General features: G+C 37.9%; 1 protein-coding gene across 3 annotated transcripts in view; it reads right to left on the reverse strand.

The window, feature by feature from the left end:
* The window catches only part of MIS18BP1 (MIS18 binding protein 1), a 45,033-nt gene that overhangs the window by 24,369 nt on the left and 5,277 nt on the right, over positions 1-15,387 (reverse strand). For all 3 annotated transcript variants that reach the window (XM_067554716.1, XM_067554715.1, XM_067554717.1), the window contains exons 4-10: positions 14,628-15,139; positions 12,570-12,646; positions 9,316-9,446; positions 5,415-5,505; positions 4,713-4,870; positions 3,205-3,371; positions 1,756-1,864 (exon numbers count right to left, since the gene is read on the reverse strand). In XM_067554716.1, coding sequence (XP_067410817.1) covers positions 1,756-1,864; positions 3,205-3,371; positions 4,713-4,870; positions 5,415-5,505; positions 9,316-9,446; positions 12,570-12,646; positions 14,628-15,139 — 1,245 coding nt within the window. The remainder of the gene's footprint in view (positions 1-1,755; positions 1,865-3,204; positions 3,372-4,712; positions 4,871-5,414; positions 5,506-9,315; positions 9,447-12,569; positions 12,647-14,627; positions 15,140-15,387) is intronic.

Consider the following 15,387-nt stretch of genomic DNA (forward strand, 5'->3'; position numbering starts at 1 on the left):
TCCTGGTGCTTGTGGTGTTTCTTCTTGGGCACCAAGGAAGATGATCAGTGCCGAGAGACCCAGTTAGATGAAGGAGTGTTGTGCACCAACGCGGAGGTATGTGGTGCCGAGTCTGAGTGGGGCTCTGAGGCCAGTCTTAAGGCTGCCTCCATGAGAAGGACCTTCAAATTGAACAGCTTGCTCCTTCTGGGTCCAGGGTCTGACGTCCTTACAAATTTGGCATTGATCTTTCCTATGAGTTTCCCCTAAATTCTTGAGGCAGCTTGAGTGTGCATCACTCAAAGGGATAGACTTACTGCACAAGACTTGAACCCTGATGACTAAAGCACACCTCAGCACTGTTATCTAAGAGCAGAGGAGCCCAAACTATTCAGAACTATTAAAAACTACACAAACTACAGTAACTATTTACACTAAGACTAATAGACAAACTAGTAAGAGAAGAAGTTGCCAGGCAATAAGTGTTCCAGCAACCATTATGGGTGGTAAGAAGGAACTGAAGGGGAGCAGGTCAGAAGGGCCCTTTATACCAGTGCTATGAGCGTGCAACGCCAGGAAGCACTAGAGCCAACCCAACAGGTACCACTAAGGAAAAGATTCTGGCAACTGTGCTCAGGGCACACATTGGAATGGATACATGCAAGCACTCAAAAAAGCAGCACACCCAGCAAGTAAGCTAAGAGTCTGTACTAGATCATTGAGGACCTGGTTGCACATATTACATCTGTCTCTTGAAGTTTTTGCATCAAGGCAAGATATTTCAATTGATACGAATCCTATTCCCTCAACTGCTTAGGGACATATTCTGCTCCCTAAGTCAATGGGAACCCTCAGGTCATTACAAAGTGGGCCATCAGGAAGAACCCAAGCACCCTTCTGCTTACAAGAATGGGGCAGACAGGTTTGGCCAGGGACAGTGTTCCTCACATAAAACAAATCTGCTAGGTTTCAGTTAAGTGTATCCAATTGATAGAATCTGTCCAAACTACTGAGGAAATTAAGACTATCAAAACCACAAAGTGAATCTTGAAGAGTTAATTCCAACATGAAGGCACTGAATAAATATGGAACAGAAGAAAGGTCGATAGAAAATGCTACTCTGTTACTCCATCTAAATCATTCATCTACATTATATTGGCTAAGACCCAGCCAAAATAAAATATTCCCTTCATGAAATGAATAATTCTATAGGAGAGGCTCTAGTTGCTTCAAAACGGAAACCAACTTTTGTTTTTAACTTAGTTTTATGAGTTTACTGTATACTTCCCCAAAGATTTAAAAGTTGATGATCTAATGTAATTTTTCCTGTTCACGCAGGCCACTTATTTTCTGCACTTCACTCAGTTTTAAAAGTGAAGCTAGATTGATGAATTTTTGTATATTCTTTCCCTTTTCAGTGGGTCAGTGTGTGACAACTAAGCTTGATGTGTTCAGATTCAAAACACAGCAGCAGAAATTAAAAAAAAAATCTACCTGTTTCCATTTCAATTTATTATCTGTCTATTCATGAAGTTTTTATTCTCTCTCTTTTCACACCACCTGTCTTTTCGGCATAAAACTAGTGGACAGTGTTGCTTTAATTACTACAAAAGTCAACTAACAATCAAGATAGATTAAAAAAGTTCTTAGCATCGACACCATCATACTGGTTTTGTTATAGCCCCACATTTAATAGACTGACTATCTTCCCCATTTACAATTAATTCAGGGGGAAACCTGCTGTTTAGCAGCTTTCAGACACATTGCTGTTCTTACCTTTATTTTGGCTTTTAGTTTTTGCTTCACTTGTGTCTACTGCATCCTCTCTGTTGTTCTTTGGAGAGCTGGAAATAGTTTTCTTTTGGTCTCGTTCATGAATACATTCCTTGAAAAATAAGAAATTATATTTAAGTGTCTGCCAGAGATTATACACATCAGCTATAGTAAAACCAGTACTGAACAACAAGCTATAAATTATTCTGTGTTGCACTCAGAGATGGAGGGCTGGGGATGATCTGAATAAACTATATGGCGCATTATTTTGCTATACTGTATCAATAGTATTTTGTAATCCTTGATGCTCATACAAATTTGAATGTATGTGGGACACCACAGAGTGAAACCAAAATAGAAGATCAGGTTTCCTTTAATTTATAGGACCACTTTAACTAAGAAAGTGTCTCAAACTGAGGTCCATGGAGCCATTTATATCACAATGGTAAAGAAGCAATTCATCTTCAAGCAATGATGCCAGCTAGCTATTACAGCACAGTAATAGCTATTACCAGTCCTCTTAAGGTTTTCCAGAGGCTTTTTAGATCAATTAAGCTTTTAAAAAAAAAAAAAAAAAAAAAAAACCAGAACAGCAGTCCCATTTTAAGTCCATGCACAACTAATGAATAACAGTACTGTATCTTCCTTTCACTTAAACTCAACCATGATCAAATCCGCCTAGTGTGTTAGAATTAGCTGGCAGTTGCAAACACAAAGGACTGAACCAAACCGCGAAGTGACCAGAGATCAGACCAGAAAGAGCTACAGGAGAAGAGGGAAGATGTGGTCCTAATAAATGTGAAGTCCTCCACCCACTGAGAGGAAATTAAACTAAACAGCACAGATAAATGTGGAGGTTTGCTGCACTGGCATGAGTTTATTTTCATCTTCTCACCTTATTAGTGTCCTAACGTCACTTTTTTAATATAATCAGTACAGTTATGGAATTAGCATTTTGAGGTTGCAAAGGAATCTCTCTTGGGTGCTTATACAGGCTCCATTAGCACAGTATGTGAGCACCTCACAATCTGATGTATTTATCTTCACAACACCCCTGTGAGATAGCACTGCCCTATCATCCCATTTTACAGATGGGGAACTGAGGCACAGAGACCAAGGGCCAGATTTTCAAAAGGGATTTCAGGTACCTAAAAAGCAGTTATCTGCCTCTTTAGGCACCTAAAAACCCTTTGAAAACCTGACATTAAGTACCTTGCCCATCGTAACATAAGGAGTCTGTGACAGATCAGGGAACTAAACCCAGATCTCCCGAGTTCCAAGCTAGCATGCTCAGCACTGGGCCATCCTCAAGAAGTGATCCTTTCAAAGTGCTTCACAATAGAAAAAAGTTAAAAACCTACTAAACTAAGAGGTTGTAGTATGCAAAAGTCATCTTACCTTTGATACTTTTAAACAAACAATTATAGAATAATATGGAGAAAAATATCTTACACTATTCAAGTAGTTTTTTCCACCCTCTTGTATAGTAACATTTAGATTATTATCAACTAACTCTCGTTGTCCACACCAGTAATTCAATGGAGGTTTAATGCGCCGACCACTACGGGTGTAACTTGCATTGGAGTCTTTTTGCACAGAACTGTGTTTGGGTGTCATACCTACACAAAACACACAAAAATCCTGTTAGCAGCAGAATAGGTTTGGGGCTTTTTTACACAAAGTACTGATTTTAAAAGTAATCTTTATTAGGATTTTACAGGCATAAACCAACATGTATGCAAGTTCAAAATACTGCATTTTACATGAAAGTGATGCTCTCACAAAACGAAAGTGGGTATCTAAATCAAGAAATTACCATTCTTTTTAAAAGCAGACAAGTCAAAGACCCATGTAACTTAGTATGATTGAAATATTATATATTTTTTTCTCCTCATGGCAACCAAATTTATGCTCTCAAATCTTTTGATTTTGTGACTTAGTTAAAAAAGTGATGATACACAGAGATCTTATAGGAAGGTGGGGGATAAGAGGAATGTACCAACGAAAAGTTTAGACTCAGTTTATTCCTATGTAATTGTACGGAAGCACATTGGAAAAAAGTACAAAATGTACAGAGGATACAAAAATGAAGAGGATTGGATAAAGAGATTAATTAATTAATTAATTAAATCTGATAAAATCCCTGTGGGAGCATCATATCATAAGAAGGATATTCAGAAACTGACAGAGGTGCAAAGAGCAATTCAGATATGGTGCACCTAGGAAAACTAGGCTTGTACTAAGAAAAAGGTGGATAAGAGGAAACAATATATAGGTTGTAAAAAAGTGTCAACATTCCAGAGAAAACCTGACTGTCATAACTGTTCATGCATTGTAGTTATAGCCACGTCAACCCAGGATATTACAGACCCAAGGCGGGTGAGGTAATATCTTTTGATTGGTCCAATAAAAGATATTGCCTCACCCACTTGGTGTGTCTAATAATGATTCATAACAATTACAGGTTCAAAAAAGAAGCCAGCACAAAACTGAGGTTGAGAGAGGGGGCTAAGCATTAAGGGAGATTAAAATATTTCTCAAAGAGAATGTGAAATGGCTGCGAGCAAGAGGAATTGAAATTGCAATTGTAAATGTACTCATTATATAAAAAGGAGTAAAATAAAAACTTACACAGAACTTACATGGAATAAAAGGTGGCTAGGTATGTGGATGTACCACACAGCCTCTTTGAGCCAAATTCAGACTTAGTCTAAGTTATGCAACACAAACCAATGTTGATGGTTCATTCCTCACTTAAACTGTGGGTTAAATTTGTCCCTTCATGTTCAAATATTTTAATACAACACTGAGCTTTTTTGTAAGAAAGAAAATGTCTCTACAATTGGCAAAAAAAATTCTCATGTTGTGACCATTCCAAAAATGATAAAAGAAAAAGTCAGTTAATTTAAATAGTTAAACACTAACAATTTTGAAAAAAAAAGAGGAAAAAAAGTACTCACATCTGTTTTCATCTTCATTCGATGCTAATTCGTAAGTGGTGTTTCGTGTTCCAGATCGTTTTTTTAAGCCTCCCGTTAACTCTTCAACTTCTTCCAACATATCCACTTCCACAGAACTCATTTTTTCATTGCCAGCCGCATCTGTATTTTGTTCTTTCCTAATGGTTTGAAGTTCAAGTGAGAAAAAAAAAAATAGGAAACCAAAATCTGTCAGTGCTTAATATTGCTTAGTGGTTATTAAAGAACTCTAGCCAAAACACTCCTATTTTACACTAAACACAGTAAACTCACAAACGAAAAGCCTTGTACACCGTTCTTCCCCAGTCTCCACAACCCCAGGCATTAATCCATTAATACATGGATGCAAACCCCTAGTGTAAGTAACCTACACCAGAAGCCAAGCCAGTCTGAGGCCCTCTACATTAGTGCAATGGGTATACTGGTGGCACCACCTGTAGCTAAATTAATGTAGCTACATTGGTTTCTCTTTCACTTACACTCTTGCACACACACAAACAAAGTAGACAAAGCATGCTAAACTTTATTTTCCATCTAACACATTGGTTACCTGGAATTTGCTTAGAACTTAGCCTAAGCAAACATCTACTGAATCTCAGTTGTATTACATATTTATGAAAAACAAAGATTCACTTTACACTATTAAATTAATACTGAGCAAAATAAAGGCCTACCAAAAATTACCTCTTTAGTTCCTCAAGAAAATCCTCAACATATTCTTGCCATTGTTTTGGAAATCCATATGTAAACTTCTTGATTAATTTGTATGGAAAACCTATTTGAAACAAAGGGAGAGTGTTAATAATGGCTATAATTTTAATAGACTACCCCACTTTCTACTGTGTTTTTCCTTCCCCCCCTTCACAGTAAGAAATGCAATACAATACAATCCAAGTTTTCCAAAAAGTCTCAGAAAACTTCCTAAATCTTTTAAATAGTTGCAAGTTCAAGGAGGTTGGTTGTTCCAGTTTAAGAAGACAGCAAGTTCTGTAGATCAGCTAACTTTAAAAGGCATCACATTAACTTTAAAAGGCGGCCAAAAAAGGGTCTTTAAAAGGGACTTCACAATACTGCAGAAATCACACCTCCTTCACTGAATTCTGGGATTTGGGAACCAAAGATCCAGCCTTCCCTGACGGCTCTTCCATGCCCTATACCTGGCTGCACTGTCACTGTACTCCATGCTTAGAAACTATGGGTAACTTCAAACTGATCTTCAGTTCACTCAGCATTTGAAGGAGCCAGACAGCAGCAAGTAGTACAATACATCTCTGAAGGACCCAGATTAGTAATACGCAGTAAGTAGGAGCCCAAAAGATCAGGCCAAAGAGTACAGGGATGTATGTTACTATGTCAACAAATACAAATTTAACTAGATCTTTAGTGCTGACACCTCATTTCTAACTACAATATCTGAAAGACATTTTGGATTGGAAAAATGTAGGGGGAAAAACGTCAGGCAGCCTTTTTTATAAAAATGTATCTTTTTGTTTAAGACAACCTAATAAGACACTATGAAAGAATGATATTTGAATACTGAATTTGGTTTACTGACAGCATTACATAAGCTGTAGTACATTACATATTATATAAAAAAGAACAGTAGTCAATACCCTCCTCCCCCAGAAACAAATAGACAGGTAGTCAATTATTTCAGTGGCTTACTTTTAATTAATTCTCTGAATGGCCAACTGCTAAACTGAATACTGAAAAATATTGCTCCAGGAATGGGTGAAAGTCAATGTAACTAAAAGCTGCACTGCATGCAGTTGGCTGCACTCTGGATTTAGTGTTTGGAAATGGGTTGCAGGTTAGGGATGTAATCACTGCATCCATGATTTAGGATGATTATTACACTTTTGCAGTTGCCACTACTGTTTATGCGTGGCTAGTGAATGCTGTCCTCCCTCAATTCACCCTCACAGTCATTTGGCATACAGAAGAGTTGCAATGGATGAAGTGAGAGGAAGAATGACTAGAGCACTGGGGACAGAAATCCCAAACGGAGTTCAACCAACCGACATTTTGGTTTTTTTTTTAAAAACATAACTGCACCGGAACACAGAACAACGTAAAACGTTAGAGCCTATAAGTCGAAGCATGAAGGGGCATAAGAATGTTTAGCATATCTGGCACGTAAATACCTTGCAACCTCGGCTATAACAGTGCTATGTGAATACCTGTTCTTTCAGGTGACACTGTAAATAAGCGAGCAGCATTATCTCCCATAAATGTAAACAAACTTGTTCAGCTAATCACTAAGACAAACAAGAAATAGGACTGAATTGACGTGTATGAGGTGAACTGAAAAATGCTATTTAGAATAAATTTAAATTGGTATTCTATTATTCTTGAACAGTGCGACAAACTGATTAACCATGACTTTTTAAAATCTAATTTATTTGTTTTACATTAATTGCATGCACTGTGATTAATTGACAGCCCTACCTATTTTCCATAACACTCTGAGAAGCTGAAGCTAGTCCAGAATATGGCAATTTGCTTATTAAATGGAGCTTTATCCTAGTGAAACAACACTGTAAACTGTGGGGTTGAGAGTGGAATTTTAAGTGTTAATATTAACCTTTAAAGCCCTAAATGGTTTAGATCCACATTACGCAACAGATTACATTTCTCCCCAAGTCATACCGATGTAAGGAGAAGTGGCTTCTGACAAGGCACTCTCAAGGAGGTGTCCTTAATTTTAGAATTCACTCTTCATCCAGGCCTGCTGCGGCCCACATTTCTTAGCCTCCTGGACATACTAGAAAACTCTCTTGTATCTTCCGAAGATACAATGCAGGTACATAAATGATGGAGCTGAATCTGATTATGACTGGATGGGCAAGGGAGTGGACTTAACCTGCTTAAATGTGATTACCCTCCCAGCCCCAGGCTATTATGAATTTTAAGTCTTGTAAGGAGTACTAGAAATTAGAACAGATACCTGTATTATCTTGGATTTATAAATCAAAATAAACTACAAATACAGACAGTATATTCTCTCTCAGCTGCTTGGGCTAGCTAGTTCTTGCTCCCATGCTCAGGGTCTAACCGATCACCACATCTGGGTCAGGAAGGAATTTTCCCCCAGGGCAGACTGGCAGTACCCTTGGGGGTTTTCACATCCTCTACAGCATGTGGGTGCAGGTCACTTGCAAGAATTATCTGGGTCTCTTTCATTTAATCATTTCCCTGCCATTGCAGGGACCTTGATCATGAGTGCACCTTGGTCTAGTCTCTTGTGGGTATCATTTACTTTGAGCTTATTTCCATTGCTGCGTTTAGCGTGCAAGTACTGGGTGGTGTTGGTGAACTGTAATATACAGGTCAGACTAGATAATCTAGAAGAGGTCCCTTCTGGCCTTAATTTGGAGGACTATGTGTATTTGTTTTGACATATGAAGCCCTAAATGGACTGAGATTCTATCACAGATACTGCCTCTCATCTCTGCAATATCTTGGCAGCTGTGATCATCAGAGGTGCTTGGATTAATAATTGTCTGATATAACTGACAGAGGGCTGGACAGCAGGATGTTTTGGGAGTTCTCTTCACGCCTTGGTTCACCCAAGCCTGGATCTGATGACTTCTAGGACATACTGTAAGATGAACCTATTGTCCCAGACTTTGTATGTGTATACATATTTTAAGAGGGGTTGAATGAGAATTTTAAGGAGGGGGACTATAATACAGGAAATAATTGGTGGATGGAAAGGTTTTCTGGAGAGTCATTACCCATTCATTTTTTAAAAAATAGGTATTACTCAAAAGAAAAAGATAATTCTACATAAGAAAACATTTGTAAGTTGTTTATGTGTACTGTGACTAAATTTCCTTAAAAATCTCATGTTCCTAAATAAATAAAATAAAACAAACCACACACACACACACACACACCCCCCCCCCCCAATGCTGACAGAATCTGAAAAGGAAAATTCTACGGATGTTCCCACTGATCCCAATGATAAACATATAATAAATCAAATAGTAAAGGTACATTCATGAAACATATTGGGTCTATTACAGGACTGTTTTCAAAATAGTATTTCATGCTATGTTACTAATCCAGTAACTTATGTAAAGATGAACTGCAAATAAAATATGAAAACTACATTATCTTCAGCAACATGCATACAAATCCTTTATGATTAAGGTCCTAACATCATTTAACACACAACCTCAAAAACAACCCACAGGTTTCCAAATTATAAAAATTTTGAAAAAAACTCAGGCAATTTAAACATAAAAGACCTGTCTGACATACCTATTAGCTAGTTCCATGTTCCAAACTGGGTATCCTAGTGGCTGAAACATCACAATGGAGCAGATGCCAGTAGGGATGGACAGCAGAGGATCTAAAAAGCTGAGGGCAGAAGTCAGTTTTCAGTTTTACAATATATGCTGAATATTCAACTGGCAGGGATACGCAGCATATATTGCTGAAGTTAATGTAGTCGATTTGTTTGCAGTTCATCTTTAAAGTAACCTAAGCTTTTGTTTGTATTTTACAGAAGAACTGTAACTCTGCATTTACTTCTCTCTCACACACACCAGCCATTTTAAATTTCAAATGATTTCCTTACCTTCTTTTCTCATGGAAGCAGATGCTACATTTCCTTTTAATACATAAATACTGCCAGATATTGATTTAACCTGGTTGGATGCCATGCGTTCCACAATTGCATTACTATGCCAGCACAGATCTTTCATATCTCTGAAGCGACAGGCAGAATAAAAACAGAAATAAGTTTGTTTTTTTTTTTAAAGGGGAAAAGGACAATAGTGGAGTTTCAAGTTCCAACAATGAGAATACCAAGATTCTGTATCAGACCACTGTTTAATATTTTCATCAATCATCTGGAAAAGGGAATGAGCAGAGAAGTGTCAAGAGCCACGGTGATACAAAATTATGGCCCAATCCAACTCCCTCGAAGTCAACAAAAGTTCCTCCATTGACTTAAATGAGTATTAGATCCAGGCCCTTAGTTAGCCTAGTCAAGACTATGGAAGACTGAGGAACTCCAGTGGGGCCTAACAAAGTTAAATGAATTGGGAGTGCAATGGAGGAAGAAATTCAGTATTGACAAAAGCAAGGTGATGAACAGGGGAATGAATAAGGTAAGCTAATCAAATACATTATTGTTCTAAATTAACTGTAACCACTCAGGAGCCATTCTCAACAGTTCAGTGAAAACATCTGTTCCATACACAAAAAAAGGCAAACCAACTGCTACAATGTCTAAAGATCGGGGTTTGAAAATACTGTAAATCTATGCTAAGATTTAAGTTAATGGTGTGCCCTCCTATGGAATACTGTATAGTACTTGCTTCTGGTCACCTCATTTCAGAAAAAGATACAGCAGAATAAAAAAAGGTCTCAAGACATGCAACAAAGTTATTGAAACACTGAAATTCTTTTGTACAAGGAGAAATTCAAAAAATTAGGACTGGTGACATTGTAGAAACTGGTATAGCCAAGTTGAAACAAGATAGTCTTATTTACCTTCTCACAATTCAAGAATAAGGGGACATACAATGAAATTACAAGGCAACAGATTTCAGACTGACCAAAACCTTTCATTGTAAATTGTGTATTGTAGTTTGTTTAAGTCTGGAATTCACTGCTGCGAGATGTCACTGAACCAAAGAGCACATTTAACAGGAGTAAAAAAAAGACCAGGTATTTACCATGTAACGAGGACATCCACAGACCAGGATAAAAGATAAGGAACCTAAACCCTCATGGACAGAACCAGACCCTGGACAGACAGTAGGTAATAAAGGCATAAGAGAGGACTGCTGGTTATTGCTTTCATTGTCACCCCTGAATCAAAAGATACTGATGCACAGTTAAGCTAGAAGGGTATATCAAGTGGGGTCAGGGACGGACCAGTTCTGGGTCTGGTTCTCTTCAATTTCTTCATCAGTGATTTAGATAACACCATAGAGAGTACACTGATGAAGTTTGCGGATGATACCAAGCTGGGAGAGGTTGCAAGGGCTTTGGAGGATAGGATTAAAATTCAAAATGATCTGGACAAACTGAAGAAATGGTCTAAAGTAAACAGGATGAAATTCAGTAAGGACAAATGCAGTTTTCCACTTAGGAAGGAACAATCAATTGCACACCTACAAAATGGGGAATGACTGCATAGGAAGGAGTGCTGCAAAAAGGGATGGGGGGGGGTGTCATAGTGGATCACAAGCTAAACAAGAGTCAACAATGAAACACTATTGCAAAAAAAGCAACAAACATTCTGGGATGTATTAGCAGGAATGCTGTAAGCAAGACAAGTAATAATTCTTCCGCTCTATTCCACGCTGATTAGACCTCAGCTGGAGTACTGTGTCCAGTTCTGGACACGACAAGTCGGAAAGATGTGGATGAACTGGAGAGTCCAGAGAAAAGCAACAAAAATGATTAAAGGTTTTGAAAACATGACCTATGAAGGAAGATTTAAAAAAATTGGATTTGGTTAGTCTGGGAGAAGAGAAGACTGAGGGGGGAGAACATGATAACAGTCTTCAAGTACATAAAGGAGAAGTACTGTTACGAGGAGGAGGGAGAAAAAATGTTCTCCTGAATCTCTGATGATAGGACAAGAGGCAATGGGCTTAAATTGCAGTAAGGGCAGTTTAGGCTGGACATTATGAAAAACTTCCTAACTATCAAGGTAGTTAAGCACTGGAATAAATTGCCTGCTGAGGTTGTGGAATCTGTCTCTGGAGATTTTTAAGAGCAGCTTAGACAAAAACACCTGTCAAGGATGGTCTACATCGGGGTTGGCAAAATTCAGCCCACGGGCCGGATCCGACCCATCTAACATTTCTGTCCGGCCTGTCATGATTCCCGGCAATTGAGGAAACTACTAGAATCTTCCTCCACGTAGAGGCTTATCTATGGGTGGGCCACCCACTTTGAAAGCAGGCCCACCCAACCTCCGCCTAAGCTACCTTTAACTGGAGCTTTCTCAGCTGGTGGCTTGCCGAACTTCCTGCTTCTGGCCATATGACCGGAAGAAGGAAGTTCAGGAAGTGCTTAAACATAAGTTGTAAGTAAAAGTTTAGCGTTCGTGTTATTATTATAAATTTTACAAATGTTCACAAAATGGTTTGCCTCCTGACATCAGCTTTGGATAGACATGTATTCAGTTGTTTTTAAGTGTAATTACTTTGTTGTGGAAAGAACATAATGGGGTCTTTATACAATGGAGAGGTAATTTCATCAATTTAGTAGAAATGTCAGGGCCGTGAAGATTTACCAAAATTCGTGGACTGGCCCCTCTGTGAAAATTATTGCCCACCCCTGGTCTAGATAATGCTTGGTCCTGCCATAAATGCAAGAGACTGGACTAGATGACCTCTCAAGGTCCCTTACAGTCCTACAATTCTATGATAGGCTGAATAATCCTTGAAACCTTTAAATTATGTTGCTGAAGTACTCCCTTCCCTCCAAACAGCAGAATAGGAGCATGTACTTGATATTTGCTGAATGAAGCTCCGGGCTAGCTTCTCACCAGTTGAGCACATGGCTCTCACAGACTTAAGAACACTGGGTCCATCCCCCAAAACTTTCTTCGGTAAGTGGAGGGAGGCACATGATAGTAAGTCAATGGTCAGCAGCGACAGCTCTATGGAATGGTTAAATTGAGGCAGACTATCTCTGGTGTTCCCAAGGCATCACAGGTGATCCTTTCCAGATCCACTCTTAGTAGTCCTAACTGGACACACCAGGATGGTGCATATTTGTAAAGTTCAGCTACAGAAATTAGAATAAAAGAAACAATGTTTTAATATCACAGAAATCTCCAACTTTGATGAAGGAAAGGTCACTTACCTTCGTTTTCCTTCTACACACACAGCAGTATTGTTGTTGATGACCTTAATCCTCCACTCATTTAAGCAGATTTTTGGCTAAGTTTAAAAAAAAAAAAAAAAAAAAAAAACAGCATGCATTATAGGTTCCATTTAATATGCCAATTATACAGCTATTAAATTAAAAAGCAAAATGACATATCTTCTTCCCAATAACTTTTAAGAAAACAAATGCTTTATGTTTGTTTACATCAAGAATTCCTACATATATTAACACTGAATTGGCAAACTGAATACTCTAGAGAGATTAAAAAGTGACCAAATGACATTAATTTACCTCCACCACTAAAGGAAATATAAAGTTGAAAATGGATGCCTCAAAACATTAAACAACTGAAAAATATACATACATTTGACAGTAATTTAAGAACGAAGGTTAAAAAATGCAAATATTTAAAAAAAACTTAGGGGAGTTAGAGTCCAAAACTTCTAGATGGTTCAAATCTGAAAACTCTTAATTAAGGTTCCAACACCAATTTTTTCCATTTCCCGACACCCCACACCTGTAATCCCTTATTGTTGGGAGAAATGCAATAGCTGACACGTGAAGGAAAGATTTAAAGTAATTCCAGTTGTATTTACCGATTATATTATAATCAAAATCCACAGCACACAGAGTATTAGTAAACTATCAGTGCATGCCACAGGTGCAGACAATGGATGTGATAGCCTACTAAACCTCGGTCAAGGTTTCTCTCTCCATCTAATTACAATGTTCTAATGTTTAATATGAATAGATATTAAAATAAAGATAAAACTGGGAATAAATACCAATTTTGGTTTAGAGTTTTGTTTTTTAAAAAGTGTAAAGTGTTCTGTTTCTTTTTACCACCATTTTAAAGCATAAGCAAGTTTGATCAATCAAAACCTCATTCAAAGGATCTCAACCCTAGCATTTGAGTTTATACAGTTCAGACTTCACACGCCAGTTTTTAAAAAAATCATAGCCAGCAAGAATCAGTACCATCATCACCCACTCCCCAAACAAATTAAAAAAAGCCACACCCTCCAGGGCACTAGTCATTGGATGACAAACGAACAAAACAAACTTGGGAATTTCTAACAAAGTGTTTTTTGGGGAGAGGATTGGGGTGGAGAGTATATTTTTGAAGATTTATATTGAAAAAAGATCACTTTTTTTTTTTTTTTTTTTTTTTTGAAAAAAAGTCTGACTTTTTTAACTCTGGCCTTTCTGAAACAACTTGTCCAATTCACCTCAGACTTTCCCCCTTCCCCAACATGGCAAAAATTTCATCCAGGAAAGATTTTGTCTAAACCTTTGTCTAAACCGATCCAAAAAACAGTGTCAGAGAGGAAAGCTTGTAACGATCTTCATTACCGAGTCACAGCTGTGACATAGATACATATGAAAAATACTTTCACACGATAAGAGAATTGGTTCATTACTAAGGTGGTAATGGAATAACCAATATCTCTCCATTTGATCACCAGTTTGACTATCAGCCCAAGGTGGTAGACCAAAAAAAGAGTCTATCTGACAATTGTTCAGTGATTGATGGACTTAATGCAGTTCTTCATGGATAAGCGTCCACATAAAAATCCTCATCAATTAATTCTCACATTGGCTGTTTCAGTAGGGAAGCAAAAAAAAACAAAAAACAAAAAAACACCAGGCCAGATTCCCCTCTTACCCTTAATGGTCCCAAAAGAGATGAGGCATAACAGCAGGACAACATAGGAAAAAGAATATGGACAGGAACAGTCTATCTGTTCTGTGACCAAAATAAACACCCGAACACAGAGTACTTGACTTAGTACAGCACCTTTTACCATAATTATGCAGCCTCACCACACAACTCTAATCTGTTTATAAATATGGAACTGGAAAAAAATCCTCCCTTCCCTAAAACATCAGAGCAATCCACTACAAAGATAGATAAGTATTTATACTTTTTGCTATGCATGAAAAAAACCAAACTAAACAAATACAACTAGCTATATCAAATCTGAAGAAATTTGTCAATACAAAATCCTTCCACAAAGCAACAAACTCTCTCACCTGTTTATTTGCATTGCCATCATTTGTATCTATATGAGATGTACTTGAGAGGGCTTTATAATCATCTCCTTTTGGTTTTTGCTTTCTTGGTATGTGGACCATTGGAGAAGAAAACATAATATTACACAAGCATTGTGTGGGCCTCTGAGAGTCCATCTCTGATATCGCCTTGATTCCTTGAGCTGTTTTCTGGGGGCTCTCTTGTAATAGTCTTCCTTCTCGATGAGGACTGGCATTTATTGTTTCTTCACTTCCATACCTTTCTGTTAACTGAGTTTTAGAATGGTCACAGTTTGCATTCACAGTACCAATCACGGTATTTTGAGACATTTCATCATCAGCGTCAATCGGTTCCACAAGAAAAACATCATCCTGGCTATTGTCAGTATTGTTAACTGTATACTCTCCATTAAAGTTACTGTCTTGTTTGACAAAATCAGATTTGATTAACGGCTTGTTCATGATTGTTGACGAAGGAATACTTTGCTTGATTTGGTTTGAGGATGCAGGATCTGCCCAATTAAAAAAAAAAGAAACAAAAATAAATTGAGGCAAAGCAACTCATGTTATTTCAAGACTAGTAAATCTGCATTTACAAAACCAAAAATCTGATTCTATTACAATGAATCTTGAGTAGAAACTTCAGCTTCCCCCTCCCCCGCCATCAGCTGGCATCATGATTTCTACACACCCCCTCCCTCCCCAGACTAGCAACTCAGCTGCTACTATCAAGTGCAAGCAGCCTTTTAACCTCATACGT

Source organism: Emydura macquarii, unplaced genomic scaffold (assembly GCF_026122565.2).
Source record: "Emydura macquarii macquarii isolate MOO-44397 ecotype Brisbane River unplaced genomic scaffold, CSIRO-AGI_Emac_v2 contig_1551, whole genome shotgun sequence".
NCBI classification, from domain to species: Eukaryota; Metazoa; Chordata; order Testudines; family Chelidae; genus Emydura; species Emydura macquarii.